The sequence below is a fragment of the Trematomus bernacchii genome, unplaced genomic scaffold (assembly GCF_902827165.1).
Source record: "Trematomus bernacchii unplaced genomic scaffold, fTreBer1.1, whole genome shotgun sequence".
Classification (NCBI taxonomy): Eukaryota; Metazoa; Chordata; class Actinopteri; order Perciformes; family Nototheniidae; genus Trematomus; species Trematomus bernacchii.
In genome coordinates, this window is record NW_022987648.1 from 11,308,541 (window position 1) to 11,324,040 (window position 15,500).

The following is a 15,500-nucleotide window of genomic DNA, read 5'->3' on the forward strand; positions in this document are numbered from 1 at the left end:
TTGCTATACATTTCCCCTTAAAGCCTACCTTAAATACATTTGAGAGTTGGTGGGGAAAATGCCTCTGCGTGTCTCTGCATGTTGGAGGACATTTAAAAATCATCCCACATTGTATTTCTGTTATAATGTGAAGACACCTAATGGTTAAAATGTAGTGTTCTCACATCAGTAGCTAAAGAGGCCCAGTCTGTCACATGCTGCCATACCTTGGGGGGGAGAAAGAGAGACCCTATGTGTGTGTTTTATATATTGCCCAAAGCTAGGTGGCTTGTGACTGACATTACAGGCGTGTGTCACTTCATGTGATAACATTCTTTCTCTATCTCTATCTGTCTTTATGTCTGTCTCTCGGCGTGTGTTTGATTCTGACACAACGAGTAGGGGAAATTCCCTTTGTGAGTCAAAAAACACAATTCCTCTTATTACATCCCGTCTGACAGATCACATCCTGTCAGTGTCAGAGTGTGTGCATGTGAACAAGTTGATCTATTAGTATATTTCTACAGATATGCACACTATGACTTCACAGGGGTTGCACAATAAAGTTATTTTTGTTTCATTTTAAGAGGAGAAGTGATGACGAGAGAGGATCAATTTTGTTTGTCATAGGCAAGCTTTTAGCTGTTATTCCTTTCACTTCCTGTCACTGTTCTTCTGCTCTTTCTGCGGTTCCCACCAAAATAAATGAGATACAGATTCCGCGTGAGAACCAAACAGAGGTGGAAAAAAACTAAGTACATTAAGCAGAGTTCTGAACTTAAGTACAAGTTCAAATATTGTTCTTTACTGGAGTATCTCTACACTACACACGTTTTACTACACTTACTAACTACATTTAATGACAGATTTAGTTATATTCTAAAATACAATTTCAATCACCCCTGAAGACCCTGTATCTCCAGATGTGTTGGTTTCAGGAATGTATAATAACATGAAGTATAATATGTTCCTTTATATGTTTTAATCTTCCTACTTAAGTTGAATCTAAATACACTTTTAAAAAGCCTGTTTGATCAGCTGGGAAATGCACTGTCAAAATGCTGAAAAACAGGGCCTTTTTTTTCTCAAGAAACTGACTTTTTCTGTATACCTATTTCTCAGAGAAACGCAATGCCTCAATACTTACAATTAGTTTATGATCCATTGCTGTTATAAACTGCTGCCTAAAATAACCAGCACTGTATTAAGGAGTTTAAATGAGCTAAACCTTAAACATGCACATTGACACAGCCTTAAAATGAACCCAGAAACATCATTTATAATCGTTAAACATTGATAGGGAACATTGTACTGCACTAAGACTATATTAAACCAAAATAACTTACAGACTCTTACTGAAGTAAGGTTTTAACAGCAGTACTTTCACTTGTAATCAAGTATTTTGATAGTGTGGTTTTATTACTTTTACTTCAGTAAAGGATCTAAATAGGGCTGCACAATTATTTGACATTTTATTTAAAAAATCTTTAAAGGGCCCATGTCATGGCCATTTCCACTGATCATAATTACATTGTTGAGGTATACTAAAATAGATTTATACTGTGCAATTTTCCAAACTCACATTGGTTTCGCATACAGCATCTCTGTAAAGTATGTGTATTCAGCAGTATTCACTCTCTCCACTAAACGACTCGTTGGAGCTCTTGCCCCCCCTCCCTGTGAGCCTAGTGTGCTCCGATTGGTCAGCTCGGCCACTCTGTTCTGATTAGTCAACCACCAGAGAGGCTCCGCCCATGTCTAACAGTGCTTTTTTCGGCTCGCTCTCGGAACATCAGTCTTATAATGGCGTCGGTACAGCCGTATATTTTATACGCTAACTAACCGAACTGTACCTACAACTGTTATAGAAGAGTAAGTTATTTTTACCTGTAATAAACTACTACTGTTTGATGAGAAATCAAATCATGGTTTGCTATATATGAATGATATGTTATAGGAGCAAATAATTCAGGGAAGAAAGGATAGGCCTACTAAGTATTTCCATCAAACTTTATTTTTAGAAATGTACAAAATGAACATAAATATACATATATACACGGTATATCATCCATTCCTCCCCGTTGTTGGCATCTTGCCTATCGCAGCCGGGGCTTTTTAGGACGAGGCCTCAGTGTGGTAGCCCCGTCCCCGTCATGTATTTTCCGCCAGGATCTGGCTGGACGAAATCAAATGCAAATCACAAAATATTAGAGAAACCTAGTTGTTTTAGATTCGTTAGTAGTAGTTGTGGTAGGAGTGTGGATCTATCTAATCCATCTATCTAATCAACACAGTAAGCTTGCCAGCTAATATGCTAACCTAGCTTTCTTGTTTACCTTAGCATACACGATATGAACGTTAGCTCGGAGGAACGGCAACTATAATGGAGTGTAATAAAACTACTATGAACAAAAGCTAGTGGTTCACATTAGGCTAGCAATAACGTGTTTATAATTGCAATCTTATACGGGTAGTCTGCTACGTTCGGTCATTCATTGTAACTGGCATGAATACAATGTTTCCCGCTAGCATGTATAGCTAGCCTCGTTAGCTATACATGCTATCAGCGTCGGAGGAAAGCCAACTGTAATGTACCGTCCTTTGGGGGTCTGTGAGCGGGCAAAGAGAGGGGATTTCCCCGTTGTCTCTGCTGAAAGTGTGAAATAAACAGAGTCCCCATTTCAGGGACACCTCTTGGAGGTCTCTAGGCCGTCCTTTGGGGGTCTGTGAGCGGGCAAAGAGAGGGGATTTCCCCATTGTCTCTGCTGGAAGTGTGAAATAAACTTAGTTGTTTGATGTTCGTCAGCTTGCCAGCTGGATTACAATGCTAATCTACGTTTGCTAGTTGTTCAGTTGTTCAATATGCTATACTATACTATGAACAACAGATAGTGGTTCATATTAGGCTATCAAGCACATGTTTACAATTGCAATCTTATATGGATAGTCGGCTACATTCATTGTAGCTGGCATAAAAACAATGTTTTTCCGAGCAAACTCATGTCTAGCTCTTAGTAGCCTTGTTGTTTAGCTCGGTAGTATACACGCTCGGAACGCCAGCTATAATGTAATTACGTTTCGCGACTGACCGTACGGTAAATCACCCGGAGTATACTGTCTATGAGTATTTCGTGTGTGAATGCAGACATTCTCCTGCTATGAGATACATGTATGTACAACCCAGTCTCACGGCATTTCGTGTTATAGTCACGAAATTAATTTAATCTATTGATTCGTGTTCACCAACACGATTTTCGCATTTTTTTCGTGTCACACAGAACGATTTTAAAAGCAATGTATTTCTATTGGTAGTATGTTTCGTGCCTGCAACACGTCTTTTTGTCCGGTCGGGTCTTGGAATACCAGAAGCTGTGTGGTTCATAAAAACATGTTCTTACTCAATATCTTACCCTAAGCCTAACCCTATCCCTTTTATTTTAAATTGTATAATGTGGGAGTTTTTTTGCCGTCCACGAGGAAAAGAAATGGGGCAAAGAGCCTCAGAATACTGAAATCTGTATTTTTTGTCATCTTTTTTTCCTTCTAATTTGTTATTATTTGGTGCAGGCACGAAACATACTACCAATAGAAATACATTGCCTCTAAAATTGTTCTGTGTCAGAATATTGAAATCTGTATTTTTTTTAATCTGTTTTTCCTTCTAATTTGTTATTATTTACATTGCTTTTAAAATTGTTCTGTGTGACACGAAAAAAATGGCGAAATCGTGTTGGTGAACACGAATCAATAGATTAATTTCGTGACTATAACACGAAATGCCGTGAGACTGTGTTGGTATGTAAGGCCATCTGCTGATATTAGAGTTGATATGGAAACGCTATCAACTTAGTTAGCACAGTTAGCACTGGCTTAGCAGTCTGAAACATGTTTACACATTTAAACAGTCCTGGTAGATACCTTGTTTGATAAATACACAAAGGGTGAAGGCAAAAATAATCAGAATTATTTAATTACTTTTCAAGTGCTGCAAAGAGGTCCCGGCTAAGTCTTTAGAGTACTTATTATCAGTATTCTAAGCAAAAAAATCCTTGATTGGTTCAGGTAAAAAAAAACATCACACCATGATCATTTTTTAATGTATCTTTTAATGATAATGGGACAAAAATTGTATTTTCCTCTTATATCACGGATCATATCGCAATTTCAACATCAGTTAATCTAATCACACTAAGTTATTTTGTGTGCGCAGCCCTTATTCCCATTGATTTATCCACAATGCTTGTGAACTCTGTTTTGCATCGTACGTCATGTTCTCTTGGTGGACGCCTAATCAGGATTATCCGGGATCACTTTCTTACAAAATCTCTTATATAAAATCTCTCCTCTGCATTTTCTGGTTCTTTACATCTCTCCCTCGCTGCTTCCTGCTCCAGACGCCCCCGCCTCCCTCTGAATGAATGACTCGGCCTCTGTCAGTTCCTCTGTCAGTGTCATTGATCAGACCCCTGCAGCAGCACTAACTTCCTGGAAAGACAAGCCATCCCGAGCGCAACAATACTCCTATTGATCCTCTCTCTGGCCGACTGGCCTTGATTCTAGCGGAGAGTGAAAATCCAGAAGCAGCCACTTATCGTCATGGGAACCGAGGCACCCGTGGTGGAGAGGAGGAGGAGGGGCGGGGGGGTGGGGTGGTGGGGTGCTGGTACTGATGATCTTATAGATGGGAAGTCTTCTTTTGCAACAATCTAGTGAAGGCTTGATAAATGACAAGAAATTCAAATCAAAGCCCAGCCCACTGCTGACCCACCTTTCTACAAAGATAAAGGCTGGGTCAGAAGCAGGATTTATTGAGTAAAGTGACATGCAGCAGTAACCATAGTGACCAAGACACAGCACATACACATCCAGCTGTCTGTAAGAGCTATTCGGTAATTAAGGAGCTCTTAATAATGAGTAAAGGATCAATTATCCTGCCAAACAGCTGTCATTTACTGCTGAATTAGACCTCCGGACCAAACCAATGCATGTCACGTATAAGAAATTATTTTAAAAATGATTAGAGCAGTAGATTCTTTTTCTGAACACTCACAATTTCGCTACTCTTTGCCTAAGTTTAAACCAAGGGCTTTGAATAACTTCTTTTTCTGAACTGCCATTTCCGTGAACCTTGAAAGTGAATAACTGAACACGTCTCTGGTTACAAATACCAGTGAACTAGCTACACTATGTGAGTGATAGATTAGCTACTATATATCTAGCTTTTTTGGGCTACAATTGGCCTACCAACAACAAATAAAACGATTTCATCACAAATAACATGTCTGTGTGACACCAGTGGTATTTCCTTTACTTACAAGTCTCAAAAGATAGTATGTTGGAAATGTTTGATTTATGCCTATTTGAGCGATTAAAACACGTTATTAGTGCATACGTTTGCTGTTTATTATGTGAAATTAGCTCAGTTTAAATTGCATACAGTAATCCATGAAATAAAACTAGAGACCAAATCGGCCATGATAACACAAACCGAAACACAAGGTCCAAACAAAGCAAGCGTCAGGGTTGCAGCGATTCGGATATAAGCCTTCTGGTATTAATGATTACATGATCTTTTCTATCTTGAGTACATTTTCCCCCTGGAACACGGTTTTTAGGGCCATTCTACATTTCTTGGGTGATTTTTCTTTGCCTTTTGCCCCCTCCAATTCTGACACGGATTCATATCAAGAATTGGAATGTGCCTGTTTGTAGTTTGTTGGTTGAAATTAGGACTATAGTTATTTATGTTCCTCTTTAAGTCTCTTGTTTGTTGTATTCTTCCACATTATTTTGTGTGAGTATGTTTTGGATAGAGATGTAGAAGGGATGCCTCCTCCTTCACGTATATAGCTCTCTTCCTGTCCGGACAAGCTGCTTGGCGCATTCCTGAATTTCTACCATTGTTTAACACAAACACGTACATGCAGCACATTCATTCGTTGAAGGAAAGAAATAAGGGGGGAAATAAATGTGTCACACTCTGCGCCTTTTGTGAACCTGCCATAAAAAAAACAACCTATGGGATTTTCCCTCGAGCACCACTTTGGATTTTAGGTCCGTCCATTTGATTGATGTTCGGGGCTCTTTTCCCCTCTGACACTTTAGATAAACCTTCAGGGGGGAAACATCTCTCTCTCTAATCCTTTGGCTGGAATCGTTTTGTCCTTAGCATAGCTTAGCGTAGCCTATTTCTGTGCCATTAGATGGTAGCCAAGTTAGCTTCTCTTGTGCTTTTACTTTTCTTGTCTTCTATGATCTCTTTCTTTATATCTTTTTCTTTAAACTGTTCTCCCATTCCCCTTCTTCTTTTTCAGGATTTAAGAATTTAGCATTTGTATCTCAGGTAATTTATCATTTCTGTGATAGCTTAGCATTTGTAGTTTAGCTTAGCTCAGTTTAGCCTTCATGCTCTTCTTCTGCACTATTAGATGTTAGCCAAGTTAGCTTATCTTGTGCCTATACTTGTATGCCTTCACTTCTCTTCTTTTTTATACATTTCTTTCAAATGGTTATACTTTAGCCCCCTGCTGTTTTTCTCTCTTTAAGGACTTCATTATTTCAGAATTCAGTAGGTTTATCCCAGATACAAATAATTGAATTTGTTATTTTTGTGTGAGCTTTATAGAAACAGTCTTTCCTTCCTTTGCTTAGCTTAGCCTAGCCTTCCCCCTCTTCTTCCATGTCATCAGGTGTGAGCCAAGTTCACTTCACTTTTCTAGTCTTCTATTTAATTGGTCATTTCTGTGAGATCTTTAGAGAAAACATGTCTCTCTCTCACTCTTTCTCTCTGATGGCTCTCCATCACCACATCTCCCTCTTCTCTCTTCGCTCTCACGCACACGGACACTATTTCAGTGAGTGTTGCTGCTGCTCTGATGAAGATCAACACAAAGAGCGTTTGTCTGGCACAACCTCGTCGTCAATCACTCCTTTTCTCTCTTCCCCTGCTCACTCTCTCTTCTCCGCTCTTTGCTCCTCTATGACTCTCTGTCTTCCTCTTACCATCTCTGTTGTCTGTTGTTCTCCCTATCTATCTCTATTTATTTGTGCGTCTCTCCTTTTAGTTTGAGTTCTGCTACTCTCTCTCTCTCTCTCTCACGAAGTGTGTAGCCCATGAACTAGCCACAGTTTGGTGTTTATGTGTTAGTACAGAGAAAGAATGTGTGTGTGGACATACTTGTATGTATATAGAAGATCAGTTTCAGCAATGTATTTTGCTTTTGCAAAGGCAGCAATAAAAAAAGTGTTTCGTGTATTATTTTTGCTCTGTGGTTTTCGGTCCATTTTGTCTAAAGTGTAGATCTTTGTATACTATCATCTTATGACTATTAACAATTAAAATATATATAGAACATGAACAAATAATACCAGACACATATATACACAGAACACACACACAGTGGTGATCACTGTATAAAAGGTGCACAGTGCTCCCACATAAAGCTTGAAAGGGTGCTTCACACAAAGGGGAAGCGGTGGACACACACAGTCTCTCAGACTCATGTCTATGAATAGCCTTATATGTGAAAACATCATATTAGAGGGTTGCATGTTCTCTCACTTCCTCATTTTGTCTGTTTGACCCCAGTCAGCTGGATGAATCATCACAGAGGGTAAAATATGTTGCCAGTTTGTGTCTGAGAATGCTAGACATTCAAAAAGGCATTTTTTGTCTTGTGATGTGACGCATTGTTATCTCCTTTTTTGAGACATCACAAATAAGATGTTGTGGTCAAAATATTATTGGTTCTATTCTTGTTCGAGTTAATTTTCTCACATTCAATATTTCTCTCTCAATATAGTTCACAACACTGAGTAACAGGCGTCGGAATGCACTGCAGGGGAAACTACTGCATTATCCAACACTCCCACAAGTAATGACGCATACATTGCCAGGAAAAGACAAACTTCTGAAAATGTCTTCAATTTCTTGGAAGTAGGCAGACTTTTCAGTGCCCTACACAGCTTTTCAGATTTGTTTTGTCCACACAATAACTTTTTAGTGACTTTTGAGCAGCTTTTATTTTTTTCTAAAGGCAGATCTCTATTGAAAATCTTAGTTGTTTGGTTTAGATATCATTTTTTAATCAATCTTTTCACTTATTTTGTTAATCCAATAGCCTATGAACTATGTTACCTTTTTGTTTCTGATGCCATGTCCACCTGGACACTCCTTTTCAGTGCAAATATTTTTCAAATCCCTTTATGGCGCGTAGCTTAGACGGGGAAAACTATGATTTTGGCTTGTAACGTATATGCTGATATCGTCTTTGTGTGGCATCACAAATACGGCTGTGGAATTGCCGACATAGCCAAAACATTGTTTGTTTAAAACTTGCTAATACATATTTACTTTACATACATGTACAGTTCTCTTCTGCTATATAGAGGAACAGAGGCTTTAGACTCCGATAAGACAGACCGGGATGCCAATGTCGACGGTTAAGGAAGAGACCCTTATTTGGAGGGCCATTTATGCCTTTTCCCTTTTGGGAAAATATCCTTGCAAAGAATATGACAATATTAATCAGTTAAACTATTCATCTTCTGGTCAACAGGTTAGGCAGATTTCTCGAATATTTTGAAAAGCAGATTCCTTCTGAATAGCTTATTTCTTTGGTTTCAACATTGTTTTTAAAAGTGAGACAATTACACACCATCGATCTCATGACAGTCGAACATGTGGTATTTTCTCGACCACAGCACAACGCAACACGTACAACATTTTCCAATTAAGTGTAAGCAGCTTTTAATATTTTTAAAACACTCAAATATAATAGTTGTGGGGGAAACTTCTGTAGCAATGGAGGGTCAGGACTCAGAGAGACACGAGGAGAGCTGGAGCTTTGATGGCAAACACTGATGGTTCATTTGGAGTTACGGCCGGAGAGTTGACAAGACAGGTGGTGTGTCGCGAGTTGACACAGCGGTTGCCAAACCAATTCTGAAGAACTCTTTCTGTAGCTCGATGTTTTAACTAGTTCGGAGTGTAATTATCAACATTCTTCATCAGTGAGACTAAACAATTATGGACCCTGAATCTAACTAGAGCTCTCGTCCATAGAAAATAATGTGCGCCAGGGAACCTACGTCCCTGAACAGTAAACTACCTCATGGCAGCTTTTGCTCGGTCATAGACTGGCAAGTGGCAACAACAATGCGCCCAAGCTGCTTCTCCTTAAGAGAGATAGCAGCAATACCCAAGACCTATGCCATGGGAAAGGAGACAGTGAGAGGAGAACATGATGAACTGTGTCAAAGGTTGAATACCTAAGCAAATTATTCCCTAACAATAGTAATAGTTAAGACTTAAGGAAGTTAGCACAGAGAGGCTATCAGTGTTGACTTACTGCTAACTACGCTTTGACAGTAAATAGCCAGACACACACACACAAACGCATACACACGCTTACACACACAACGCTAAGACTGCCGGTGATCCTTGAGGGCAGCCATGTCAACATGTCAACTGTCAACTTTCCTTCCCCCACACACACACTCACACATGCTGGGCTGTAAAAGTGTGTCACCAGGGGAAAGGGGAGAGGTGGGTGAGAGCAGTGAGTCCCATGGGAGCTGTGATGGAGTTACACACTCATACTCCCTCCCTCTGTCAAAGTGGCGGCAGGATCAGGTGTGAATTTCTGCTCCACTTGTGGTCCCACAGTTTATCCTCTCGCCCTTCCTACTCTCATGAAACGATGTGATATTAATGATCTGTTTCATAAATGATCCCTCGGCCTTTCATCGTCTCTCTTCTCATCTTATTCCTCCGTCTTGTTTTTCTCAGAGGCTCTGGGAAAGTCCTTCTTTATACAACCTCAGTTTTTGCTAAGCCACTGTTACCAACTTGTTTTTCCACTGGTTATGATGATGATAAGACGTCAATTTATTTGTTTTGAAAGTGAAAATAAACGGTATGACACCCAAAACGTACATAAAAGTCTTTAATTACGGCTAGACTGCTCGCACACAAACCCAAGTATTTGTAAAAAAAGGGAGATATGTTCCTTTATAAAGCACGCAGACATTCCTCTTGCTTCGTGTTTAAAGATAGAAAATAGTTATAATTACATATATAACAGTTCTTGTTAACCTACTGAACATAAATCAGTTTCATGCCATGTCTTTGCTCTTGTCACATTTTACATACAGTACTTTTGTGTGGCCCCATTTCTTCTGCACCTCTATTAGATACATAGAAAAATATCATGGTTACAGGTTGAAGGGAACTGTATTGCCATAAATCATAAAAAAAGAAAAATCTCATGTGATCTTTGGACTTAGACAAGTCAGTTATGGCTTCCTTGGAGTGTTGAGGGGTACAGAAAGTATCTTTTGGCACCATTTTAAATAAGACCTGTTCTTATAGAGTGATTTTGATGAATTATCACTGTTTTAAAGGGGTATGCTCATTTTCAGGTTTCATAATTCTATTTTGTGCCTCTATGGTCACATGTTTTAATGTTCAAAAAGGTCTTTATTTTTCTCATACTTTTCACCCTCTGTCTGAAACCAGAGCCCAGCCCTTAGTGACCTATCACGTAAAAGATGTTCGAGCACTAGCCAATTGAATGTGTTACGTAGTGATGTCACTTTGTTAAAGGTGGGGTATGTAATTTTGGAGAAACCAGCTCGAGTGCGCTAGAATTTGAAAGTAAACAACCGGAAAAAATCTGCCCCTTCCTTCCGACTTCCTTACAGAGCCCCTCCTCCAACACACACGAACGCGCACATGACCAATGAGGGCACGAGATAAGTTTGTGCACAGATGGAAGGCTGACAGGCAGGTAGGCCATTCAGTTATTTTAGCCGGGCCGGCTAAAATGATTGGTCGTGCTTTTTACAGCGCCACGGCTTCCACAGAGGAATTTTTTTAATGTATTTATTGTCAAAGCACTTAATATATTCATTGCTATCGGGATGTTAAGAGCATTCCATGGAATATAACAAAAAGTGTTTCTGAAATAAATTACATACCCCACCTTTAAGTGTAAGGGAGTAAACAAAGAATTCCAATCGAGGCGTTTCAGACTGGGTGGCGGGGTTTTGTGGGAGAGAAACCCCCTCTGGAGGCAACTTTGGAATTTTACCCTTTGCAGACCATTTACATGCACAAAAACACTACAGGAAAGGGAAACCCCACAAAAGCATAAAAGGGCGGCCCCTTTAAGCTTAGATTTGGTTGAGGGTGAGGGAAGTGTTTGTCAATCATCATTCGTTTTAGGACCGTTGTGAATGTGAACATCCGAAGATAATTTCTGTTATTACACTGTCTGGCTATGATAAATGGTCTAATTTGTGCCCATTTTTTAAAAGGAAACCTGCTGGCTGGTTGTTGGGTTTAGAGAGGCAGTAACATACATTGAGAAGCACCACTGAGCAAGTAAAAGCACATGGCCATTGATTTACTTGAATTTAATTACCCCCGTCTCCTGCTCTAAATGTTCGTCTTTCACAATTTCAGTTTTATGCAAGCTTTGCCGCAGACAGGCGGTGGTTTCAGTGCTCTTTCTTCACTCCTTTACCACGCTGCTGTGGTGTTTTTTCTAAGCCAAATGTTCCTCAGCAGTTAACTTCTGCCTTTTTTGTATCTACCGCTTTTTAAACTCATGGCAGTTTACATCAAAGCATTTACCCAAACATCAAATCTGTTTTACGGATCTGTTTCTAGTTAGTTAAAGGCACCAAAATGTTGAATCTTCACTTCTAACCTGCATTTCTTCCTCCCATATTCCTGTATGCAAATGACACCATGATGGAAAAACATAGAATCATGATTGCTACAACATTGTATCTGTAGTATTCCTATAATGTAGTTCATTTCGATCAGATGCTTACCTATCGAGCCAAGTCACCTTATGTTACAGTTTTCTTCAAGACAGCTGGTAGGATCACATTTAAAACAAGCTGATATGTATATCTATATATGTTAATGGCTTAAAAATTCATTGCGGCTCATCACACTTGTGCATGTTGGGCTAAATTGCTAGAAAGATGTCAGATGGCATTACACGGTCACTGAGCAAACCATGTAGCGAAATAGATAAATATGCGACAATGGCCCACAGGCACGCATCAACTGAATTCCTTATATGTTCCTCCCTATGTGGTTGGAAAGATATTCAATAAGGCTGAACATGGATGAATCACACATGAATCTCAACTTGTAATGTAAGCGTTTAAATCATTAAGGAGAGAAAAGGGATTTTTTGTGAAGAGTTCTTGCATTATGTTTCAATCTTCTCTACAATATAGCACAAAATAACATATCTAATTCATATCCCTCCTACTGTATGACCTCTTACCGAGTGACGAATGCTAACTCCTTGTGTGTTTCCTGTCCCTTTGCAGAAGTCGGATCCTGGCCAGGTGTTGTTGGAAGCTGTCTTTAAGCACCTGGAGCTGACTGAGAGAGACTACTTTGGCCTGTACTTGGCTGATGACTCCTTAGACGCACCAGTCAGTATAATGTTTATCAATCTACAGAGTGTTTGTGAGAATGGGTGTGTGCCATGGATGTCTAAAGAGAACTGAATGCAGCATTGGAGGCGAGGCACCGTACGTCCCTATGAAAGGTGCTCAGAGGCGCTTTAAGCGGAAATCCCTTGACTCTTGAGACCATAAATACCCTTATGTCCCGGCGATCTTCCACATCAATTGGCCCCATAGCACTTGCGTTTGCCTTAAGCCTCGCTTGCAATCCACTCCATCTCAGAAGCATGTCTCTGCTTAGACAAATAAATAGAGACGGAAAAAAACTTTCGGCTCTTAGCGCTTTTAACAACTTTTAGTGCCTTCCAATTGTAGGTTTACATTACAAAATATATGATTTATAGATGTCTCTTCTGCAATTTAAGCCAAAAGGAAAAATATTTTTTGGGCCCAGTGATGTCACGGACTAACATGGAAGTAATACCTCCGTTTGGCCAATATAAAAATTTACTTCAACTTCAAACTCACTTCCTGTGTTATTGGTGTGTGCCAGCTGAAAGTCGTGTAGAAATGGCAGTTCTATCCCAAAATGGAAACATTTTTTATTAATTTTTTCTAGATTTATATAGTGCTTTTCAAGTCTTTGCGACCACTCAAGGATTCAACACAAGTTAGAATCTGCCCGTTCATATATAGCATATACTATTATACGAGGTACCACACATCATTGGCCATTCCAACAGGAGCAATTTGGTATTCTGTATCGTGCCCAAGGACCCTTAGAGATGTTGCAGAGGCCGGGGATTGAACTACTAACCGCTCTACCTGATGATCCTGACAATTTGTTGCGAGTTGCAGATTGTTGGAGATATCTGCCGTAGAGTTTTCCATGCCTCAAATGTGATGGAACTGGAAGGCACTCAACTTTAGATGTGGCAAAAGATACATTGAAAAAAACCTACAGCAGTATCTTTTTTTTAGAAATCATGACCAGGTTGCTCATGATAATCCAAAAACCCGTTGTGAGCAGTTTCATGTAGGATCTATTGTCTTTCTATCCGACTACACCTTCCTATCGTCCATGAGTACGTTTGACACATTGTTGGCTGTTATTCTGTGATTAAAAAAAAGTAGCTCCTACATGAAAGTGCTTACAACATGATCCGTGGATTGTCTTGAGTTTAGGTGTCATCATTTTTGAAGAGATGGGTTCCTGTTGATTATTTCAAATGTATTTTTTTGTGGTGCTTTGAGCATCACAAGTCATCTGGTTCCATTCTTTAGCAAGAAGGCAATCATCTCTACGGCTGATATCTTCAACATTCTGCAACTCACACTAAAACAATCTAGAGTGATAAAAAGCACTGCAGGTATGAGGAAAAATATGTTTTTGGGATATTGGTATCCCTTTAATCCATTGACCTCAAATGTGTGTTGTTTGTGTGCGTAAGTGTTTGCCTAAAGCAGAACTCTTAAAAATAAACTCATAAACATAGATACATTATAACTGTGTGAATAACTAACTAGAATGTACATTTACTGCATGTCAGTGCATATATTATATTGATGTGTTTAAGTATATTTGTTGGATGTGTGTCTGTGGCCAGCCGTGAATAATTTAGCTTGTTCAACCATGTCATGGAAGGTGTCTCTAAGTGTCTCTTAATCAATATTTTACAGCGCTGGCTCGATCCCACCAAGCCCATCAGGAAACAGTTGAAAAGTAAGTGGCATCCACAACACACCACCACACTAACAAATCCACCACTACTAACAAATCCAGTTCATTTTCAGGAACAAAAAAAGTCATAAAAACCACAGCAGTTCACTCAAGTCCAACGTAATTGCTTGAATTTCACAATTTATTAGTTAGTCCAGCTCCAGCGAAGGTTGCAAATCCAGCCTCCACCTCAAGCAAAAGTCACTCTATGATTTAAAATTCTGAATCTGCCGTGAGCAATGATTAAACTTCATTTCAACTTGTTTCCTTTTTAATAATGAGTAATAGGATTTGTAGAAGAATTAAGACGTAGCCCGAGTGAGAAAGGCAGTCGTCCTCCAGCAATGATTGAACTGAGTTTCAACTCTGTGTTTTTGTGCCGAGTGATTGATTCAGTGAGGAATAACCTCAGGGTTTGGTGTTTTACACAGTGCATGGAGTAAGACTCATTTGTAGAAATGTACGCTTGCTTACTTTTACACTAAGTCATTTATTCCACTTGTTTGTATCTTCTTTCAAATGTGTGGAACTAATCCACTCTTAAAGTATAGGAGCTTACCATGTTTTGTTTTCCACTCATCAGTGGACCTTTTTGGTTCGTTTTCCACAGGAGGGTCTCCCTATAATATGAGCTTCAGAGTCAAATTCTTTGTCACAGATCCCGGAAAACTTCAGGAAGAATACACACGGTAAGAGTGTTCATTTACAGAGAAAATACTGTATTATACTGATTATAACCCAAAGATGCTTAATATTATCGGAGGGAAGGGTAACAAGTAAGGCTGGAAACGCGTCCAAAAATGATCTCAATATGAAAGCGATATAGATAACATCATATGTACTGCGTAGCGCATTGGTAACTTACATGGGTTCCCGGAAAAATAAATTGAAGGAAATCCTGTCAAGCGGTAGGAGTTTATAAAACAATTCACGTCATGCAAAAGTTATATGAAAAACGCCATCATCAAGGCATGTAGTGGTTGTGTTCCTTGCAATATAATCAATGAAACCGCTCTCTAAATGCTATTTTATTCACTATGTGGCCCTTTTACACAGAAGTACTTCCATACGTGTCCTTATTTTACATGAAACCCTGACATGCATACATGTTTTAGGAAGATGTAGTATTGGATTAAACTGCTGCTAACTGCTACTTAAGGAACAATTTGTAGAATGACCAACGCTAAATAATATTCTAGTTTTTGAGTCCTTTTCAAATAGCTTTATTGAGATGAATGAAGTGTCCAGACACAGTTCAAATGGGTACATAGAGCTAATCAAGCAAGAAGTAACATATTGTATACTGTATATATCGAAAGTAATGGGGATCTTATGTAAACAAGGTCATGTTGCTTCTATCCAAATA

General features: G+C 39.2%; 1 protein-coding gene across 4 annotated transcripts in view; it reads left to right on the plus strand.

Annotated features, from left to right (window-relative positions):
* ptpn4a (protein tyrosine phosphatase non-receptor type 4a) overlaps positions 1–15,500 on the plus strand; it is an 88,571-nt gene that overhangs the window by 38,611 nt on the left and 34,460 nt on the right. For 2 of the 4 annotated variants that reach the window (XM_034134600.1, XM_034134601.1), the window contains exons 3-5: positions 12,334–12,441; positions 14,095–14,137; positions 14,718–14,823. In XM_034134600.1, coding sequence (XP_033990491.1) covers positions 12,334–12,441; positions 14,095–14,137; positions 14,718–14,823 — 257 coding nt within the window. The remainder of the gene's footprint in view (positions 1–12,333; positions 12,442–14,094; positions 14,138–14,717; positions 14,824–15,500) is intronic. The other 2 variants (XM_034134602.1, XM_034134603.1) reach the window with 1 other exon arrangement.